At 42.9% G+C, this 21494-nt stretch overlaps 1 protein-coding gene across 4 annotated transcripts in view; it reads left to right on the forward strand.

Moving 5' to 3' along the window:
- The first annotated feature begins 5933 nt into the window (after positions 1 to 5933).
- The window catches only part of AFF1 (ALF transcription elongation factor 1), a 163609-nt gene continuing 148048 nt past the window's right edge, over positions 5934 to 21494 (forward strand). For 2 of the 4 annotated variants that reach the window (XM_084627188.1, XM_084627190.1), the window contains exons 1-2: positions 5934 to 6152; positions 17352 to 17414. In XM_084627188.1, the coding sequence (XP_084483314.1) occupies positions 17380 to 17414 (35 nt within the window). In that variant the 5' untranslated portion in view covers positions 5934 to 6152; positions 17352 to 17379. The remainder of the gene's footprint in view (positions 6153 to 17351; positions 17415 to 21494) is intronic. The other 2 variants (XM_084627187.1, XM_084627189.1) reach the window with 1 other exon arrangement.

A 21494-nucleotide genomic window follows, 5' to 3' on the forward strand; every position in this document is an offset into this window, starting at 1 on the left:
AAGGCAGTTTAGAGCTATTGTTTTAGGTGTCTGCAGACTTGGGCAGACATCATTGCTGGGATTACACTCAGGTCACGCTTTCAAGTATTTTTCCACAGCCAAGAGGACTACCAACTTTTTTTTTTTTAACAGGAGAAATGACATTTTGATGTAATCACATGAATCCAAAAGCTGGGACTCTGAGCACTGGCCTATATTGCCTTACATCTTGACTGGGCCCTATTTTGGATTTTTAAGGTTATAACAAGTAAGCAAAAACCCACCCCCCCCCCCTTTTTTTTTTAAATTATAACACTTTAAGACTTTTTAATGATGTATAAAAGGCACAAGCCTATTTTTTCTCCTGCTGAAGGTGACATTGAAGAACTGAGCAGGGTTTTGTTGGGGGCCACATGACCAAAGGTGGATTTATCTTATCGTGAAGTTGTTTTATGAAAACAATTAAGAACTGGCTTGTCATGTACTGAAAATTGAGAGGTTTTACAAAAGGCCATGCGAGATAAAAGAAAAAGTGTGGAAATTGAATCCATGCAGATGCAGGGATAGACCTGAGCAGATCCATTTTCAGGATGTGGCACACAGGGGTGGGTGGGTGTGTGTGTGTGCACAGACATCTCAGCTGATCATGTCAGTATATTTTTTGTTTGTTTGTTTTTTTCAAGGAGGTACGCAATATAAAAGCAAAACGTACTCCAAAAAAAAATTAATATTTTCATTCACTTTTGGATACAGTGATCTGAAATAAGAGGAAATTTTTACAGCTGTCATGAAGCTATATTGTTTTTGTGTGATAAAAAAAATGTCTGCCTTACCTTTGATAATGTTACATAATATTTTCCTCATTTGTGTGCATGAACCTCCAGATTAATTTGCAAGTGTTTATGTACACGATACTTGGATGCTGGAGTCTCTAATGGAGTATTTGTAGCTCTAATGTGTAACTGCATACATTATTCCTGAAACTAGGTAATAACTCACTGAAATTCTGCCTACTTCTTATAGCCTATATAGCTACGTAAACAAGGGACATATTACTAGCGATTAAAGAGCACACTTGTCACTAGTGTGTATGCTGCTGAAAAGCCAAGTATCTAAACAGAAAGTCTAGGTACAAAACTATCAGATCTGGGAGATGGCCCTTTTACAGCTTCCTAACTCTGATCCCTATTCAGCAATGCATTTAAGCATGTCAAACTGACTTCAACTGACTTAAAATTAAGCACAAGTTGAGGGAAAACAAATTCCAGAGATCTGCATAAATCTGGTGAAAATGACTATTCCTCAAGGTTCAGCTTGTAAGGGCAAAAACAGTCTCTTGAAATTCAGGCTAAATAGTCTTAAACTTTCCAGGAATGTTATTGCAAGCCTGACATTACTACCTTAAAACACCTTACAATACACTTAACTAATGTTGTTTCAGACAAATAATTCAAGACATAATATTCTGGAGTCTGTAGATAAGACATACACCTCTACCCCGAGATAATGCGACCTGATACAACACGAATTCGGATATAACATGGTAAAGCAGTGCTCCGGGGGGAAGTGGGGGACAGGGCTGCGTGCTCCAGTGCGTCAAAGCAAGTTCAATATAACGCGGTTTCACCTATAATGCGGTACGATTTTTTGGCTGATGAGGATAGTGTTATGTTGGGGTGGAGGTGTACTACATTCTACTTTTAACACTGTCAGTCCTACAGGCTGCTACTGGATTCTTCAGAAATTCATCCAGTATTTTTCTGAATTCAAGGTAGCTTTCTTTTGTTACAAGAAGATATCCACATCTTCATATATACAACCTCCCATTGACGCAGTTGACTCATTGGTGACTGGCTGTTTTCTGCTGTAAACCAGCTGGAGAGAGACTGGAAGCTCTGTCATGTAGCTCTTCAACTATTTTCTGACTGTGACTAACTCAAAGTCTTTATCTTACCCTATTCCCAGCTCTCTCTATACATTTGTAACATGTTCTCAACACGGTTGATTAAAACTTATTTCTTATGAACATAGGGTTTATAGTGCTCTTTCAGAGGCAGATAAGTAACAACGTCTCACCTAGACGCACTCACTGTCTCTTTGGAAAACACAAGCTTAATATCTTTTCACCAAGGTTAGTTTATTCTGGGTTTGTGATAAGATTATGGAAGACGTCCCTGAGCACCAGATGGCCTCCTCTCACATTTCTGCAAATACACTTTATTCACCCCCATCCCTTTGCCAGGTATTCCCAGAGAAAAGCCGCCTTCTTCAAGCAGCATGACTGAAGCCAAATTAACCCTTGCTTTGCCAGTTTGATCAGTTGTTCCTACAAATACATTATGAAACCTTTCAAACAGTCTTATTTTATGAAATTGTTCCACATTGAACTTGCTCCTGCTCTTAGCAAAGCCAGTAGTTAAACTCCCAATGATTTCAACAACACCAGGAATGAGGCTTGTGTTTGGCACCTAAAATTCATGTTCTGGCTGCACCCCCACAGGACAATAAATCAGTCTCCACATCTCCCTCTTCACATACTTTTTGGGGAAAACGTATTGCCAAATCAGTGAAGTTCTTTAGCCACAATACAAAAACCAGACTATCCGTTAACATAAAAATTGAAGCTGTGTTATTTTAACTGTCATTAACTGTATTGTCTCATCTCCTTTGTTCCTCGTCTTCTTTTCCTTTCCTGTGTGTTTTTTGTGTTCCTCACTTCAGGTCTTCTCTGGCAAAGAGTTAAGCATTCCTAACTCAACATTTAAGTTAATCCACCCCTCAGTGTACCTGTGTGGTAGGTACAACAAGCTACGGTTTCCTTGGAGAATTCACAATAGCAAACTACTTGGAGTTTTTGCCTCTTTTTGAATCCCTCAGTGTGCTTCCACTATGTTAAGTTATTCCTTGAGGGGACATTCAGCCTCATTCTTTTGTGTAGATTGGTAGAGATGCACAATGCAGCCTCCTCAACCCATGGACAGGCCATGGGACTACAGTAAGGGTCTGGCCCAAAGCCCACAAGGATCAGTAGGAATCTATCTATTAACTTCGATGAGTTTTGGATCAGGCCTTAAAGGCATACTGTGGTCCCTAAATTTTTTGGATGCAGCATAGCCCCTTCCACAGCCTCTTGCTCTGTGCCAGCCTATTTCAAGCCCTCCTGGAACTCCCCTTTATAGTAGGCTGGGGTTCAGAGGCATCACTTTGCAGAAGGGCAATCACAGAGGGGCAATGTGAGACACAAGTAGTGCTGAGGGCCTTGCATGGGTCCTCTGTACCTGTGTGAGTTTCAACCTATGGACTTAACAGGTGGATTTAATTAATAATTCATACTTCACATAATGTAAAATTATTCCTCATACATGACACTGTCGACAGCATCACAGGTGTGCTGCGTCTCACCACCTAAAGAGAAAGATTTGAAATCCAATTTACAGGTTTGTAAACGTACACAAAGAGATGTATCCATCACCCCCTCTTTTGCATAGCATAGTGAGGATGAAAGCGGTGGAACCTGAAAGCTATATAGCGCGGGCAGCAGAATTAAAGCATCATAAGCTCTCGCCATCTGATCCCACAGAAGCCCTTTCCCCATGAGATAACTGTGTGTGGCTGGCTATAAGGATGGCATAACATGAAAGCAAAGTTAGAGCCAAAATACCTTTGAGGATCTGGGGCATTGTGCTGAGAGGCAATACAATGATGTGTAAAATATCATCACATGACATCTGAAGCACTTTTGGTGGCATGAATTATTTTTCCAGGGCTACAAAGTTGCAAAAGTGATGGTTTTGTGGGTGACAAAGTGATTTTGGAGCCTACGTAAAATGTTTGGCAAATTCCAATGTAAAATTAGAATGAGACTGGAAATATTGAAATAGGTGTCAACAGAACTATTCAGATTTCACATTTTGTCCCAAGAATTTCACAGAGGTATATATGAATCTGACAGACCCACAATGAGCAATAAATCTGTATTTTCATATTGAGAACATGCAAAAATATTCACATCCAATTGAGTTTGACCCATTTTCCTTAAAATAATCATGCAAAATGTCTGAAACAAACAGGGAAGGGGGAAAACACACTAATGTAAAATATCTTTGTATGCCCTTATGAATATTTTACGCTATTGTAGTGGCAATCTGCCAGTCTAATATGAAACTATTTTATATTATGGACATTGAAAATGATGTCTGTGATACTGTCTCTAAAAGAAAAACAGTGAAAGGGAGCTAAAACTCTTTCATTCCAGCTTTCAATAGATTCATAGATTCCAAGGCCAGAAGAGACCATTGTAATAGTCTGACCTCCTGTAAAACACAATCCATAGAACTCCCCCAAAACAATTCCTCTGAATTACAGTATATCTGCGAGCTGGGGGGGTTGGGGGGCGGATCTGATTCAAAAATTGCCAGTGATGGAGAATCTACCACAACCCTTGGTAAATTGTTCCAATGGTTAACTATTGTCACTGTTAAAAATTTACACCTTATTTCCACTTTGAATTTGTCTAGCTTCAACTTCCAGCCATTGAATCTTGTTATAACCTTCTCTGCTAGGTTGAACAGCCCATTATCAAATATTTGTTCCTTGTATAGGTATTTCTAGACTGTGTTCAAGTTATCCCTTAACCTTCTCTTTGTTAAGATAAATAGATTGAGCTTCTTGGGTCAAACACTATAAGGCATGCTTTCGAATAGTCATTCTTGTGGCTCTTCTTTGAATTATCAACATACTTCTTGAATTGTGGACACCAGAACCGGACATAACATTCCAATATGGTGGCCTGAGGACCAAATACAGAGGTAAAATAAACTCTCTATACCTACTTGAGTTTCCCCTGCTCATGCATCCAAGGATTGACTTAGCCCTTTCGGCTAGCGTCTCCTGAACGGATGAGTTTTACTCTTACTGTAGGGAGTTCCACTGTGCCAGAAGAGTGATATTGTCAACTATGGTCTTCCTCCTGGAGCAAGCTCTCTAGGGCAGAGACCATCTTTTTGTTCTGTGTTTATACAGTGCCTAGCACAATGAGGCTAGATCCATAACAGATCCATAAGTGGGGCTCCTGGGCACTCTTGCAATCTGAATAAACGGAATATGCTGAGGCCAGGTGACTTAGCACACTTCAAACAGTGGCACTGGAGCATTTTTCATAGTGGGGGTGCAGAAAGCCAGCCAGCTCCCTTACCACCACCACCACCACCACCCCCCCCCCAGCTGAGGCCAGGAGCAAAGCCCTAGGCACATGGGGCCAGCAGCTGGGACCTCAGGGGTGCTGCAGTAGCATCACCCCCCCAGTACCCCTAGTTCCCATGCCTATGACTTCAAGATGAGGCTTGAGACCCACCGGTAACTGGGCATGCAAGTCACACTGGTGGCAACAATTCTTGAGCTGACTCAGGGAAGGGTGAGGAATGGGCTCTGGGCTTGCAAAGAGTCAGATCCATCCCCAGCAACCATGTGTCCCAAAGGCTGGGTCACAGCACCCTCATGGTCTGGGCCATGCAACCTTCTCCCGTCCCAAAGGACTGGGCATATGCAGCACGCCCCACATCCTACTGGGTGGGCCATGCCATGCCCCAGTGCCCCTATGGGCTGGACCATTTAGTGCCCGGGGAACCCCCCTTTAGGTGTGCCTCGCTCTCAAGGGCCTGCCCTGGGTCACTGCTCTGCAGCAGGGGCTGGGGACGCAGCTCTCCCCCCCGCCCCAGCCAGGCAAGGGAGCCAGGCCCCGCCCCTCTGCAGGGACTGCAGGGCTGGGCAGCCTGAGCAGAGGCTCAGGTTGCTGCAGCCGCTGCGCGCTCGGCCTTTCGGGGGGAGGATTCCTGCGCGCGCGCTCGGCTCAAGGGGGCGTGTCCCGAGCGAAGGAGGCGGGGCTTGGGCGCTCCCCCCCACCCCCATCCTACCCAGCTTGTGGCGCGCGCGCCTCCCTACGCGTTCCACCGCCCGGACACCTCCCTCCTGCTGCCCGACGCGCGCGCAGGCTGCAGCAGCTGGAGGCAGGGGCGGGGGGAGCCTAATCGGGCTGTCTGCTGCTGCAACAGGTCAGGGAGGAGAGGGGCGAAGCAGCATCTTCGTTCTCCCCTCCCCCTGCAAGGAAGGGAGCGCTCAGGAGAAGCCCCTGCCCCAGCCCTTCCCCTGAGGGAGCTTGCATCGATTTGGCAGAGGTGAGGATGGATGTAGGAGGGATGTTGGAGCGGGAGAGCCCCCCTAGAGCTCTCCTGCTCCCCCCGCCCTGAAGGGATAGAGGGGGCGTTTGCAGCAGTGCAGGGGGAGAGAAGGAAGCGGGCAGTTACCAGGGGAGGTTGTTGGGAAACTTTTCTCCCTTGTTTCCTGCGTTGGGTTTTCCAGCCTTCAGGGATCGGCGCTCACACTTTCCCATGGCGGGGGGGCTTTACTTTGCTTTATAAACAAATGCAGCAAGAGCGTGAGTGTGAAAGCAAGCAGCTGCCAGTCGCTGTATTTAATGATCTTGTGACTTTAAAAAAAATTGTCCGGAGTTTGGGGGAGGGACTGAACTCCTGATGGGGGTGTGAGAAGGGTCTGTTGACGTTAACTGCAAAACTTCATTGTCTTAATTAGCTTTGCACGGGATTTATCACTCCCATTTGTGTAAAATGTTGTATTCGTTCTTAAAGACAGCTTAACAGCCACCAAGTATTGGGTTTTGCAATTCAACTCTACAGGGTTATAAAAATCTGTATAATTTCAGCTCTTGGCTTCTGGGTGGTGAGTCATTTTCCAGCAATTGTCTCTCTTTTTTTTCTTTCTTCAAACTGTGATTTTTTTTCTCTTTTGTTTTTCCACATAAAATGCAGCACTGGGCTAAGTATCTAATTTATTCCCCTTATACTGGATGGAGTAGACTACTGTTTTGCTCAAAAGTCATCTGTATTTAGTATGGTTGGTAAGACTTACAAAGGGCTTGCTCATATGACAATCATATGCACTCTGATAATTTTAATGATGAGATAATTACTGGTGTTTATTAGTTTATTTGTTGAACTGATCGTTTATATTGTTGTTGGTTTATAATGGAAACATGGGGAAACATTATAATGAAAACATTAACTATAGGTAAACAAAAAGTCAACAGTGAGCAATTCTGAAACCTGAGAATAAGTTGGTCCACCAGAGGTCACTCTTTCAACCCAAGGGGCAAGCTTCCAGCTCTACTCTGGCATGTCCTTTCCCCAGTCCTGCAAACTGCTCCACTCTGAGACACTCACCCATTGAAATGTCTTAAAGCCATGTCTACACTACCATTTATGTCGCTCGGGGGATGAAAAAACCACTCCCTGAGTGACATAGTGTTTGACCGGTGTAAGTGTTCGTGTGCATAGTGCTGTGTCGGCAGGGGAGCGTCTCCTGCTGGCAGAGCTATCACTGCTCATTGCGGTGATTTTATTATGTCAGTGTGGCACGGGTACCCGAGTGATCTTACAGTGGCGCAGCTGCCTTGGTACAGCTGTGTCGCTGTAAGCTCGCTAGTCTAGACATGGCCTCAGTAGGTAACCCCTAAAGCATCCATCTACCTTTAACATAATGCAATGGCTCACATTTAAAATTATATTTTTTATAATTTAAAGACAAACCAGAAAGAGGAATATGTATGTGAACTGCTCTAATCCTGTGGCTCTTCAAAGCAATGGAAGACCTCATTTTATTTAAATAGCATTACTAATAGAGGAACCACCACGGAAGACCTCATTTTATTTAAATAGCATTACTAATAGAGGAACCAAATTCTGCTCTTGAATAACAATAGGTTAAGCTGAAGAAGAGCTCCAGTCTGAAATTTCAAAAAGTAATAGAAGCTTCTATAGCAAGCAAGCTCTATATATCCTTTAAGGCTAACCCAGGCTAAATACTGGGGATCTTTTGCTTAAGCCTAGTAATCCTTGTTCCTTACAGTCAAAGCAGCATAAAGATACAGTTCCTCCTTGCTCTTCTCTCTCCCCCACCCTCTTCTGCTGTGAGCTAAAAGCTCAGCTGATGGGAGGAATTCCCTTGCAAGACTCTTCTTCATGGGGGCAGGAAGAGTAAACAACAAAGTCTTTAGTCCTCTTTTTAGTATTCTACTCTCATCTGTCTGGTGTTGATGGGCCTTCCTTGTTGGCCAGGATGTGACACCTTTTGTTGGAGATCAGCACTTGACGCTAGTTAATGTCTCTCTCCTGTCCGGTCACTTACAGTGCACTCAAATTTTACCTTCTAATATGGTGTACAGATGTTATAAGTGAGATTAATGCATGCAGCAACCTATAGGCATTCCATAAAGTCAATATATAATTTGAATGCCTATACTAATGTAACAATACTAACTCACAGGTGAGCCAGACTGATTTCAGCTATGCATTTGTCAGTGTTCAGTTGAAGCATGGGGACCTTGGCCTGAGCTGGCACCTGGTATGCTGGCATCACCCCCAATACAAAAATGGTGTCAGAAGGTGCTCCTGAATATGCATCAGGGTCTCCCTGCTCCTGACAAGGCATCTGCTACTGCATTTATTTATTTTTTTTTACCTTGATATGGACTGTTTCCATGTCCTATTCCTATAGAGCTAGGCTCTAGTGTAATAGTCTCGAATTGGTCCCTCTGGCTCCGCACAGCTATGTTAGTGGGGAGTGGTCCAATAGCACTTAAATGTTCTGTTATACAGATGAGGCTTAAGTTGCGTGATAGCCCAAACAATGGCATAACATTCCTTCTCTGTGTCAGCATAGCTCTTTTCAGTAGAGGTCAGTTTTTTACTTAAGAAGGCAATGGAGTGCTGCTTGTCCCCCACCCCAGTCTGCGTTAGCCGTGCGCCTAACCCAGTATTAGAAGCATCAGAGCACATCACAAAGGAGTTGCTGAAATCAGAGCTGACTAAAAACTGACTCTTTAGACAAAGCCTCTTTTATGTCCTTGAAGCCTTTCTCACAGGCCTCAGTCCATATTCACCTGGTGTGGCTTCCCCTTTTTCGCAAGGTCTGTTATGGGAGTCACAATGTCACTGAACTCCTTTACAATCTTCTGGTGTTAATTGGCCAGATGGATAAAGGATTGGACCTGCTCCTTGGTTTGTGGGACAGGCCAGTTCCAAATGGCTTCTACTTTTAAAGGGTCAGGACGAACAAACTTACTGCCCACCCTGTGTCCTAGATAAGGTACCTCTGTGGCCCCCATCTTGCATTTTGACACCTGGACAGTGAGGCTGGCTTCTCTAGGCCCCTGCAATACAATTCCCACAAGGTTCAGGTAATCTAGATTTCAAGGAGTCACTAAAAACAGCCAAGTTGTCTACATAGGCCTTGACAAAGGTCTGTAAACCCTGCAGCACCTCATTGACAATGTGGGGCTACCTTTCAGAAGTTTAATTAATCCAAAAGACATAATCTTAAACTCAGGCCACATTCCATTATGAAAGCTGACTTTTCCTGGACATCAGCATCTAAGGGAATTTGCCAGTATCCATGAGTCAAATCCAGAGTATTATAAATTTTGCACTGCCCAGTAGATCCAGAAGGTCCTCTATCTGGGGTGTAGGGTAAGGATTAGGTTGGGTGATAGCATTTACCCTTCTAAAATCCACACACAATCTCAGGGTTTTATCCCTTTTAGGTACAATCACGGTAGGAGATGCCCAGGGGCTTTTTGATTTAGTGATTGCTCCCATGTCTAGCATGCTCTCCACTTTCTCCTGAATTTGTCTTTTGTATTTCATCTTTAGCACAGTGTCCTCTGCTAGGAGCAGGGCAGGACCTTGTAGTTTCATGGAATGCATTATTTTGTTCGTTAAACCTGGCTGGTTGGAAAATACCTGCCTGTGTTATTTCAAGAGGGCCAACGTATCCTACTTCTGGGTTGGGTTCACCCTCCCAAATTTCAGTGCTCTCCAGTGGAGTCTCTTCCCCACTCTTCAGGACCAAATCAATTAAAGGGGCAGTAAATGTTGCCTCATCCTCACAATAAATCATATTCACCCCCCGTCTCTCTCTTGTGGTAAGTTTTCAGTCTATTGACATGAACTGTTTGCCTCCTTCACTCTGTTGCCTCAAAAGGTCCCGTCCACAAATCTTGAACTTTTGTTTTTCCTAACTAGATTCAAACCTAATACCAAGTCACCTACATCAAAAGACCTTTCTCCAACATGCCTGTTGTACCAACCTTCCAGGGTTCTGATGCGTTATGTCCATCATAGCCTTTAAATTCTCTTTAAAACAAGTGGCATGCTACCTTACAGGCTCTTCTGTACTACCCTTCCAAGGGCCTTGTATTAAATCTAGGGGTCCCTGCACCTCTTTCCCATAAAGGAGATCAAAGGAAGCAAGCCCTGTAGACTCTTAGGGGACAGTCCTCTATGTGAACAACAAATACATTCCAGTCATTCTCTCATTGGGTAGCATATGTCCTCAGCATAGACTTCAATGTCCCATTGAAACGTTCTACCATTCCCCCCCCCCCTCGCTTTTCTGCTGGTAATAGCTTATCTTAAGTGATCACTCTCCTTACAGTGTGTATGATAACACCCATTGTTTTTATGTTCTGTGTGTATATAAATCTCGTCACTGTATTTTCCACTGAATGCATCCAATGAAGGGAGCTGTAGCTCATGAAAGCTCATGCTCAAATAAATTGGTTAGTCTCTAAGGTGCCAGTAGTACTCCTTTTCTTTTTGCGAATACAGACTAACACGGCTGTTACTCTGAATTCTACCAGATGGTTAGTTTCTGGATTATAGGGTGCAGCCTTTATCTGCCTCAAACCATACAACTCCCATAAGTTTTTGAAAACTCCAGTACAGAAATGAAATGTCTTTATAAAAAAAAAAAAGCGACACTAACATAACATTTACAAATCATAATTCTGCTTGGGTGCTCTACTTCTTTTCCCCAACCTGTAGCTCTCCTATGCCCTTTGGGGACAGGGACTGTTTACTACCGTGTGTTTATATGGTGTCTCCCACAATGAGAGAGCCCCACCTTCCTCTTCCCCACCAATGAATTCTACACCAGTCTAACAGCAGCTGGGAACACAAAGTTACACTGAAGCCTCTGAATTGTGCATTGATTTGCTAAAAGTATTTTTAAGTGGAAGTGGATGAGAGATAGCGTAACATCTGTTTCAACAATGTCACATCAAAACTGCCCTAATGCAGCTGTTTCAGGTGCCTGGGTCATCTGTGTTTTTTAAACCGCTTAGATGCATCTTACACATTCAAAAAGTTGTGGTTTGTAGGAAAGCTCCCAATTGTGTTCGGGCTTCCTGTTGTCCTTAAATACTTTATATAGGACATATTATGATATTGGCCACAGGAGCCTGGTAAACTAGGGTTGAGGACTTCCCTGCCAGTGTGCCAGGATCCATGACCTACACGTCCTTCCATAGAATCCTGCCGCTAGAGATTTATTTACAGCTTCTTTTTGAGATGGACAGTAGTTTCTCTATATACATCCACTTCTTTGTATGACGCTTTTAAAATGTTGATAACAGTCACTTAAAAAATTAGGTTTGATGGGTTAATGATATCCTCTGAAAACTTGTTTAGGTATTTGTCTTCTACTACTGTAGTATCTGAGTGCCTGACAGCTCCAGGAAATAACCGAAGTGGTCATTCATAAGAGTTGTGTGTATGCGCATACATACAACTGCTTAAAAAACTATGTTAAAAGTTTGCATTGCTGTTCAAAATAGTATGAAAAAGACATACTTCTTACAGTAAGATAAAGTTATACAAGACAGAAATGTTAAAAGGGTGTATCTATGTATATGGGAAATGAATTTCCCAATCTGCCTCATTGCAGGAGAAATTTTCAGTCCTGACTAAATTTTCTCTGCTCCTTGAGGTCTTCAAACTACAATTTGAGGACTTCAATAGCACAGATATAGGTGTGAGGTCTTTTTTAGGAGTGGTGGGTGAAATTCTGTGGCCTGCATTGTGCAGGAGGTCAGACTAGATGATCATAATGGTCCCTTCTGACCTAAATATCTATGAATCTATGAATCTATAAATTCCCCAGCAACTCTGCAGGGTTAAATGACATGATGGCTAAAATAGCAGCAGCTGCTTGGAGTGTTGTCTACATTTATACTCTCCAGGGGTGGAGTAGAACTGGTGGTATCAGTGATGGGAAATTTGTTGGCAAAAATGCTTAGTGTATGCCACTTTGCAGTTGTGTTCAACGCTACCTTCCTGTCTCCCAACATCAGAGTTTGAACTTAGCTCTTTCTAACTCTGTTAGAAACTTGTATTATAAAAGTTATAAACTGTTTTAACCACTTTCAAACTCTCTCTCTCCTTTCTAGGTGTTTGAAAGTTGTAGTCTGTAGGTGCTAAGTGTAGAGTTACAAAGCAAACAGTCAAAATTTAAGTCTCTTCCAAATAGCGGTTTATCATCTTTCCCCTCCCATTCCACAGTAAAAGTCTCCCTAACAATTAAAACATGTAACCCATGCTGTTTTGCCTTTCTCCATGGGATTTATAAAAGATCAGTGTTGGAGCTCTATGTCATGAGTGCTAGGTATTGTATGGCTATTAGTGACAGTATTATTGAGTAGCAACTTAGTGGCTTGTAAGAAGAAGAATAAACATACATAAATATTTATAATTTGGATGGTTCCCAATTATGTTTGTTTTTGTTCTTCAAAAAAAGTTTGAAGAGTTGAGGAACATTTATTCACAAACGATTGGATTTTATTTTGAAAATATGTTTAGAAAAAGCATTTCAGTAAGCCATCTGAAAGAGAGTTCACTTCCTGACTCTGGCTCTAGAGGAAACCTCTGGCGTCTTAGAGTTTCTGAAACGTAGTAGGAGGGGGAAGTCACAGACATCATTCAGAACTGGTGAAGGAGGAAACTGTTAAAGATCTGTAAGGGAAAAAATTACTTGTATGTTGTGTGCTCACTTTGAGAACAAAACCAGGAATTTTAGCTAGAATTCTTTAGTATATTAATTGACTTTGGAGGGGAAAGCTTCTATTTAGAAACAAATATCTTTCAAATGCAAACTGAGGCCAGAGAGGCAGAAACAGGTGACAATTGCAGCTAGTGGTGGCTTACTAAAATGTGATATATGTTAATAACTCTCTTAAATGATTGCAGTGCTGGATTAACACCCCTGGTTGTGTGATCAAGTCAGTGGCAAAACTCCCATTGGCTTCAATGGAATGAGAATTTTATCTCCGAGATTAATGTGCCCTATATCCATAGAGCAGATATAACCTAAGTAGTGGCAGTGCATTCTTCTCTCCCCATGCTTCCCAGTCAATCTGTGATGAATTGGTGTTCCTCTATAGTACTGTACCTCTTGAGGCCCAAGCCTCTCCTGAGGGGCAGACTCCTTTTTGATCATGTGCAGCCAATGTTAGGACCATTTGAGTAGTAGTTTACCCACTTAGTACCCTTCCTGGGTTGTTTACCTACATTAGTTTATTTTAAACCCAACTTGACTGTCTGTCAGGCTGAGCTGCCTTTTCTACAACTGTGTCATCTCGGTTTCTTTTCTTAAAACAAGATTACTGATCATAGAATGTCACAGGTATGTCTTAAACTCTGACTGGGAGCATGTACCACAAAGGGTTCCATCCATTCTTCATTATTACATAGTATTTGAGCACTATTAATTCCTCTGCTATAATCAAGTAAAATCTATTATATACTTTACCAGCCTCTATTATCCAAGTGTCATGGGCGATGTTAATATGTTCATATAGTAAAGATTTGATACTTGAATGTTCAGCAAAAGTAACAGATGTTGGGATCATAGTCCTGTTTCTGATGTGGGGAGCTTTGGATAACTGAGCTCTGGATAGCCAAGGATGCAAAGCCAGGGTACAGTTGCTTTGCACCTTCTGAGTGGAGCTCTGTTCCTTCCATACCTAATGACTGCGACATGAGGCGATGGAGCTCAGCACTTTGTGGGAGGAGTTGAGCACTTGGTAGGATGGGGTTCTGAGGCTACACAGGGACTAGAGATGGGAAAGCCCAGAGAAGTGTGGGAAATGTTAGATCTCTTTAAATTCTCAAATATAAATGGAACAAAACCTTTAAGAGAGGCTGCTGCTCTCCTACATTGTTATGCTCAAAGTGGAATCCCTTGGTTGCATCCTACTGTCTATATGTAACAATGTTTTGATAAAAGAAAAGGAGTACTTGTGGCACCTTAGAGACTAACCAATTTATTTGAGCATGAGCTTTCGTGAGCTACAGCTCACTTCATAGGATGCATGCCGTGTTTTGATAGTGTCGTCTCCATGCATATTTAGTCCTGAGTCTTTTCAACTGAAAGTTTTGTTTTGGTGGCAGTGATCTGACAGATGCTGTCATAGGTTAATCTGAGCCCACCAAACTTGCTTGATATAGTGCACTGAAGACTGAAAAACTTTCTAATGGTAGTGGACTGGCCTGGAATGAAACTGATGACCTAGAGGTCAGCCTCTTTATCCAGTTACCAACTCATCCACTTCTTTTAATTTCAGTTGGCTGAGCTGAGCTCCCACTGTTTCGCATAATGCTCCTGCAGCCTGTCCTTGGGCCATAAATCTGTGTTATGCTCTCAGTAAGGTGGGATGCTGCAGATAAAGGGTCTGGTCTGAGTGTTAACCATTTCAGTGCTTGTTTTCCTGCCAGAATTTATTTCCAACGTGTGTTTTTCTCTCCCTTCTCCTGGTACCCCTGGGTTGTTGTGGGTTTTGTACTTACACTAATCCAGACCCTATTTTCTATCCTTCATTTCACTTTGGTCTTATTCAAAATCAGTTTGTTGTGGAGCACTTCTCAGCTCTTAATGAAAGCCATTTGTGAAAAAGCCACCTGAAACTTCTTCTAAACCAATTACTGTTGTTAAACGTTTGTGGAACCTATTCCACTGGGGCCAGGTCTACGCTACACACTTGCATCAGTATAACTAAGTTGCTTACGGGGTGTGAATGGCATAGTTATACCAACCTAAGCCCTGGTGTAGGCAGCATATGTTGGCGAGAGAGCTTCACCTGTCGACATAGCTACTGCTTCTTGCAGAGGTGGATTAACTACCCCGACGGGAGGTCTCCCATCGGCGCGGGAACATCTTCATTTAAGCACGACAGCGGCGGTGCAGCTGCCCTGGTGCAGCTGCCCCAGTGCAGCATTTTAAGCATAGACCTGCCCTGAGAAACTGGAGTAGATCTGAGGGAGGAATCAAGGTGATTATTGTGGTAGTTGCCACAAGCTTTGTAATAAAATAGGCTCCATGCATTTGCATGGACTTGAGCACAGGGAAGACTTTGGAGATGGCAGATCCAACTAATTTTTTTTTTAAATTGACCTCATTTTTATAGTGCGCAAGAGGGTGGAGTGATACCTGGTACCTGAAACCCAATTGGCTGTGAATAGCAGTCTTTTGTTACAGCCACCCATTTCAATGCACATCTCTCCCTCATTGTAACTGTGATGGGACTTGGTATCTGTGTTCTCTTTTCTGTCTATCTTCCCTGTTCTCCTCGCTGCTCTTTCTTTCTTTCCTTTTTACTGTACCTTTTATTTTATTCTATTTTGCTGTATATTTTTTTGTTTCTTCCATTCACCAGAGGGTTACGTGATACTGAGTGGAGAGTCCATTGGTATCATTTTGTTCCTTCGCCCTATGTGGCTGTGGTGTGCATGCTTTTGAGGTTGAACTTGAGTGTCCTGGGAACAAAGAGAAGTTCAGGCTGGTAAGCTACTGCTTGAGCCTGTAATCTAGTGCAGTTAGGTACCACAGCTGGGGGAGAGACGACCATGGTAACTTTCAAAGAGCTTCCCTTTGCTTTAGCCGCATTTATAGGACATATTTGCAGTAAAGGTGTGGGGGTATCAAGGGTTATGCAGCTTCTCTCCCTCCCCTCACCACCCAGATGCTCTTTTCCTATGTCTATCTCCCTGGACCAGTCTGGTGCTTCCATGGGTCACACCCCCAGCTGGAAAATACAGCATTGTATGCTTCAAGCAAGTGCTCATGTGACTCCAATGTAGATGTCTCTGGGCCTTGAAATGCTTAAGAGCCCAGCATGAGTAGTGACATCGGATAATGGCAAACTAGGTGCTAGTTCTAGGGATTTCTGTTTGGCAAATATCTGCTCACAGTGCCACGCAGCGCAAACAACTACTGAATGTTTTGTGTTGCTCCTAGACATTTAGGACCTAATTCTGCAGGTGATCTCTAAGGAGTATCTCTAAGGTGCCACAAGTCCTCCTTTTCTTTTTGCGGATACAGACTAACACGGCTGCTACTCTGAAACCTTACCACTGTGAGAAGTCCCTTTGAAGCCAACAGTTCAAACTAGTGGAGTTCAGACCAATGGGACAACTTACAGGACTAAGCTCTGTGTTCATTATCAGGTTCTTAGATTGTAAACTTCTTGAGGCAGAGAACGTTTCTTTCTCTGCGTAGTGTAAATCACTGAGCAAAGTGTCAAAATTTTACTAATGCATAGCTATCGTCCTAATGCAGTGTAGCCAACTCTCCTGATTTTGTCATGAGTCTCATAATTATTGTTTTCCTTAAAGCCGCAGCTCATGGAGACAAGTGGGTATATGACCATTTCAGCTTTCATTCTTACAGAAAAAGTAAATTTCTACCTGTGTAGCTGTGGAGAAAGCTCCAAAATGTGACCCGAGTGTGCCCTAAAGGCTTCAAAAGCAGATGTCAAATAAAAAGAACCCCAAATCTAATATTTTTACATAATATCATGGTTTTAAAGCCAATATCATGATTTTTGAACATTTTGGGCTTGGCAATACTGCTAATGATTTGCTGCCTCAGGCAAACCATCTATTCTGTAGAGTATTTGCCTTGCTAATACATGTCATTCAGGATGATAGCTCAGACTGCCCTGCAGGTTTGAGGGGGAGAGCTGCTGAAAAATGCCATGCATGTGTTTTGGTTTTGCTTTTTGTCTTCATTCATAGATGATGATCAGAGAGCATTATTTTTGTAGGGGTACCTGCATTTTGCTCAGTTACAGCATGGCTTTAGAAAACAGGCTATCAAAGGAGCTGTCTGATGGATCAGACACCTCTGACAGCCAAAGCTGAAAGGCAGAAATACACACACAAATGTAAATGTCTGTTTCCTCCCTGGATAATTTCTGCTTCAAATTAACAAGAGATTTCAGGCAGGATGGTACTAGAAAGAGAGCCTTTTTCTGGAGATTACACACCCAGCCTCCTGTCCTGCCCTATATGACCATCTACTGGGAGCAACTGTATGGGAGAAAAGTGATCCCATTGGTCCATATTATTGCTTAAGCAAAGCTTAGGTGGCACCTAGGATCAGGCTGAATATCATGTGCTGTGTCTTACAAAAGGGAAAATACCTGGATATTTTTAACTTGTGTATTCATGTCTCCTTTTCTCTTCCAGATGAGCTGATCTACACTGAAGTGTCGTAATGGCGTCCACGGACACACCAAGCAGCACCAATGGGTAGGAATTAACCCAATGTAACACTGGGCACACTCTTCTCTTTTACTTTTTAAACTAATTTTCAGATAGGTTCAGATTTAACCTCTCTTCATTCATTTTGAGACTGGTTGTGAGGGGGGAAACCGATTTAAAACAAAACAATCTGCTGTTCTTTGTAAAAGCCAGAGATTACTGTAACTTTCTGCCATATAAGTGCAATGTAAAATAAAGAATTTGACACCCACTCTCAGTGAGGGGAAAGACTTATCCAGCAGCACCAAAGAACAGTGGCCACAAGTTCTGCAGGTTTGGTAAGTGGGGTGGGGCCCTATCGTAAAACACATACAGTGGTTTGATCCCTTCTCCAGGGTAACTGAGAGAACTTGATGCACCCTTTTTCAAACAATTATCTGCATGAGGTTGATTGTGCCATTAAAATGCATTGCTTCTACCCTGTGTCACTCATGCATATGGAGGGAGAGCTCAAGGGCTGTTCTGACCTGAGGACTGAATCCTGCAGGTGCTGAGCTTATCCCTTGGAGGAGCAGGAGGCAGGGGGAAGATGTGTTTAGGATCACTTTAGCAAACAAAATGTATCCATTTGTCTAAGGTATTTAGATGGCCCCCATCACGGTAGTATCTGATCACCTTTCATACATTTATCCTCCCAACCCCTCTGTGAGGTAGAGAAGTGCTGATATCCCCATTTTACAGATGGCAAGCTCAGGCACGCAGCCCAAAGTGTCACAGGAAGCTGGTGGTGGACCAGGAAATTGAATCCAGGCCAGCTCCCTAATTACTAAGCCCTCCTCTAACCTCTTATCTAAAATTAATCTAGCTTTATTAATTTTTTTCATTAAAATGGCATAGATATGCAAGAAACGTCCTCTTTGTATTCAGATATCCATGTCTGGATACAATGTATAACAGCATGGACAAATAAAAAAAATTATGGGGATTTATTCGATCACTATCCTGCATACATCTCTGCCTCATCATGGGGTCAGATATCACAGCAAAATGAATCTGACCGCTGTTGAGTCTGCAGGATACATTGTGTTCTGCACATGGTTGTTCTCTTGATTCAATTGGAAAAATCAGGACATTTAACACTCTTCACAGTGTGGTTTCTTACAGCTCTGGTGCCAAAGCCAACAAGGTATCTAAACCTCTCTAAGTTAATTGTAACCATTTAGGAAAGTGCATATATTGCTTGTGGAACATCTTTAAAGTATTAGGACCCTATGAATGACAGTGAGGTAACACCAAGCGATGTGATAGGAATTCCTGATGATGGCTGCAAAGAGCCAGTGGGGTGCAGCCTGCGAGATAGTCTGGTTCATGGGCGGGTATGGGTCTTTTTTTAAAAGCTGTTTCTTTTCATTGAAATATTGAACCAATGATTGGCTATACCCCTCCACGTCCCTCTTGCTCAGGAATATCTTTTATTTTTAACATCTGCAGAACACTTTTAAACAACTGTGTGCATTCATAAACTCTGTTACTACAGTCAAAATAGTACTTCACTTATATTTTCCCCTTTCAGGACGATTCTCAATGTCCCTGTTTTCCACTACCAGGTCTAGAGTTGTCCTCCACCTGTGCGGGGCAGGCAAGGACATCTGATTAACATTTATACAGTGCTACTCGTGGATTAGCTGACAGACATGCGCTATGGCAGAGATGTTGTTGTCATAGGCCCCAGTTCAGCCAAGTGGTGGAACTTTTAAGTATGTGCTTAAAGCTAAACCCATTCCAAAGTGCTTTGCTGAATCAGGGCCATACATATCTTCTCCACCTCACCCAACTTCCTTCCCACCATTGGCCAGCAGTATTGCTATCACTCACAATCCACAGCCTTCGTTGTAGCCATGTTGGTTCCAGGATATTAGAGAGAGAGAGAGAGACAAGGTGGGAGAGGTAATATCTTTTATTGGACCAACTTCCGTTGGTGGAAGAGAGACCAGCTTTAGAATTTCACAGAGCTCTTCTTCAGGTTTGGGAAATCAGTGTGTCACAGTTAATTAGAAGTTGCAACAGATTGTTTAGCATAAGTATTTAACACACATTTCAAGGGACCATTCCAGAATAAGACGGAGAATATGTTATTGCCTTTATATAAATCCATGGTGCGCCCACATCTTGAATATTGCGTACAGGTGTGGTCCCCTCATCTCAAAAAAGAAAAAACTGGCATGAGAAAAGGTTCAGAAAAGGGGAACTAAAACAATAGGGGTTTGGAACGGGTCCCATATGAGGAGAGATTAAAGAGGCGAGGACTTTTCAGCTTGGAAAAAAGGAGACTAAGGGAGGATATGATAGAGGTATATAAAATCATGAGTGGTGTGGAGAAAGTGAATAAGGAAAAGTTATTTACTTGTTCCCATAATATAGGAACTAGGGGCCACCAAATGAAATTAATGGGTAGCAGGTTTAAAACAAATAAAAGGAAGTTCTTCTTCACTCAGCGCACAGTCAACCTGTGGAACTCCTTGCCTGAGGAGGTTGTGAAGGCTAGGACTATAACAGGGTTTAACAGAGAACTGGATAAATCCATGGAGGCTAAGTCCATTAATGGCTGTTAGCCAGGATGGGTAAGAAATGATGTCTCTAGCCTCTATTTGTCAGAGGGTGGAGATGGATGGCAGGAGAGAGCTCACTTGATCATTACCTGTTAGGTTCATTCCCTCTGGGGCGCCTGGCATTGGCCACTGTTGGTAGACAGGACACTGGGCTGGATGGACCTTAGGTCTGACCCAGTTTGGCCACTCTTATGTTCTTATGTCTCTATTCAGTCCATGATGCTTAGTGTTGAGCAAAGTTATGAACTTAAACACCCAGGCTCATCTTTTGAAAGTATTCTGCAGGTTTCCTTTGGGAATGAGTTTGGCTAGGTGAGATATAGAGTGATCGCTTTGTGAAAAGTGTACATGCATAGGTGACGGGGTGTTTCTGTCTTTTTATCATTTTCCTTAGTGAGTTCACTGGAGAGCATAGTGATTGTCTGGTTTCACCCACATAGTTGTTGTCAGGGCATTTGGTGCACTGGTTGAGATATGCCACATGTTGGAACAGGGATGTGTAGGACCCCGGGATCTTGAAAGGTGTGTTGTGGGGACATGTTGATCATTGTTCAAATGGAGATGTGTTTGCAGGTTTTGCATCTGTTCTGGCAGAGCTTGCTTCTGATAATGAGTTTGGAGAGATTGTGGGGGTTGTTTGAAGGAAGAGGGGGATCAGGAAAGATTTTTTTTTTTTGAGGACTGGGTCCCCATTGCGTATGGGTTGTGGTTGTTTGATACTCTTTTTGGGTTCCAGTTTGGGCTGGTAGGTGACAATTTAGGGTGTGTGGTCGGAGGGGGTTTTATTTCTGTATTGAAGCAGGTTCTCTCATAATGCGATCCACTAGAGAAGTAGAGTGTCATTGTTTTTTGAAGGCAGTTTTGAGTGTGTTAAGGTGTATCTCATCTGAACACATTCTGTGGTATCTGAGTGCCTGGCTGTAGATACAGATTTCTTGGTGTATTTGGGTGGTTACTGGGTCTATGAAGGTTGCTGTGGTGGGCCGTAAATTTCTCTTATACATGGCTGTCTGTAGACTTTCATTCTTGTAGCTGATCATGGGGTCCAGGCAGTTGGTACTAGTATGGGAGTGTTTGAGAGAGAGTTTAATGGACAACGGGTGGTGGTGGTTAAAGTTTGTCATCTGTGCAGAGGATGAAAAGACCACGGATGTATCTCAGGTATATCATTGGTTTTGTGGTGCATTTGTCCAGAAATTCTTCACTGTGGCCCATGAAGAGATTGTCTTATTGGGAGCCGTCCTACTACCCATGGCTGCTCCCATGGTTTGGACAAAGTCTTTGTTGTTGAATGTAAAATTTGTTATATGTGAGGATGAAATGGATGAGTTTGGCGATGTATTTGGGGTGGATATCTGCGGGTGGTCCATTGTCTTGTAAATATTTGAGGCAGGCAGCTATGCTGTCATTGTGAGGGATGTTGGTGTACAGAAGGGGTGGCCAAACTTACAGACCCTCTGAGCCGCATATGATAATCTTCAGAAGTTCGAGAGCCGGGAGCACCTGCTGGCGCTTGGAA

Source organism: Lepidochelys olivacea, assembly GCF_965140295.1.
Source record: "Lepidochelys olivacea isolate rLepOli2 genome assembly, chromosome: 4".
Lineage (NCBI taxonomy): Eukaryota > Metazoa > Chordata > Testudines > Cheloniidae > Lepidochelys > Lepidochelys olivacea.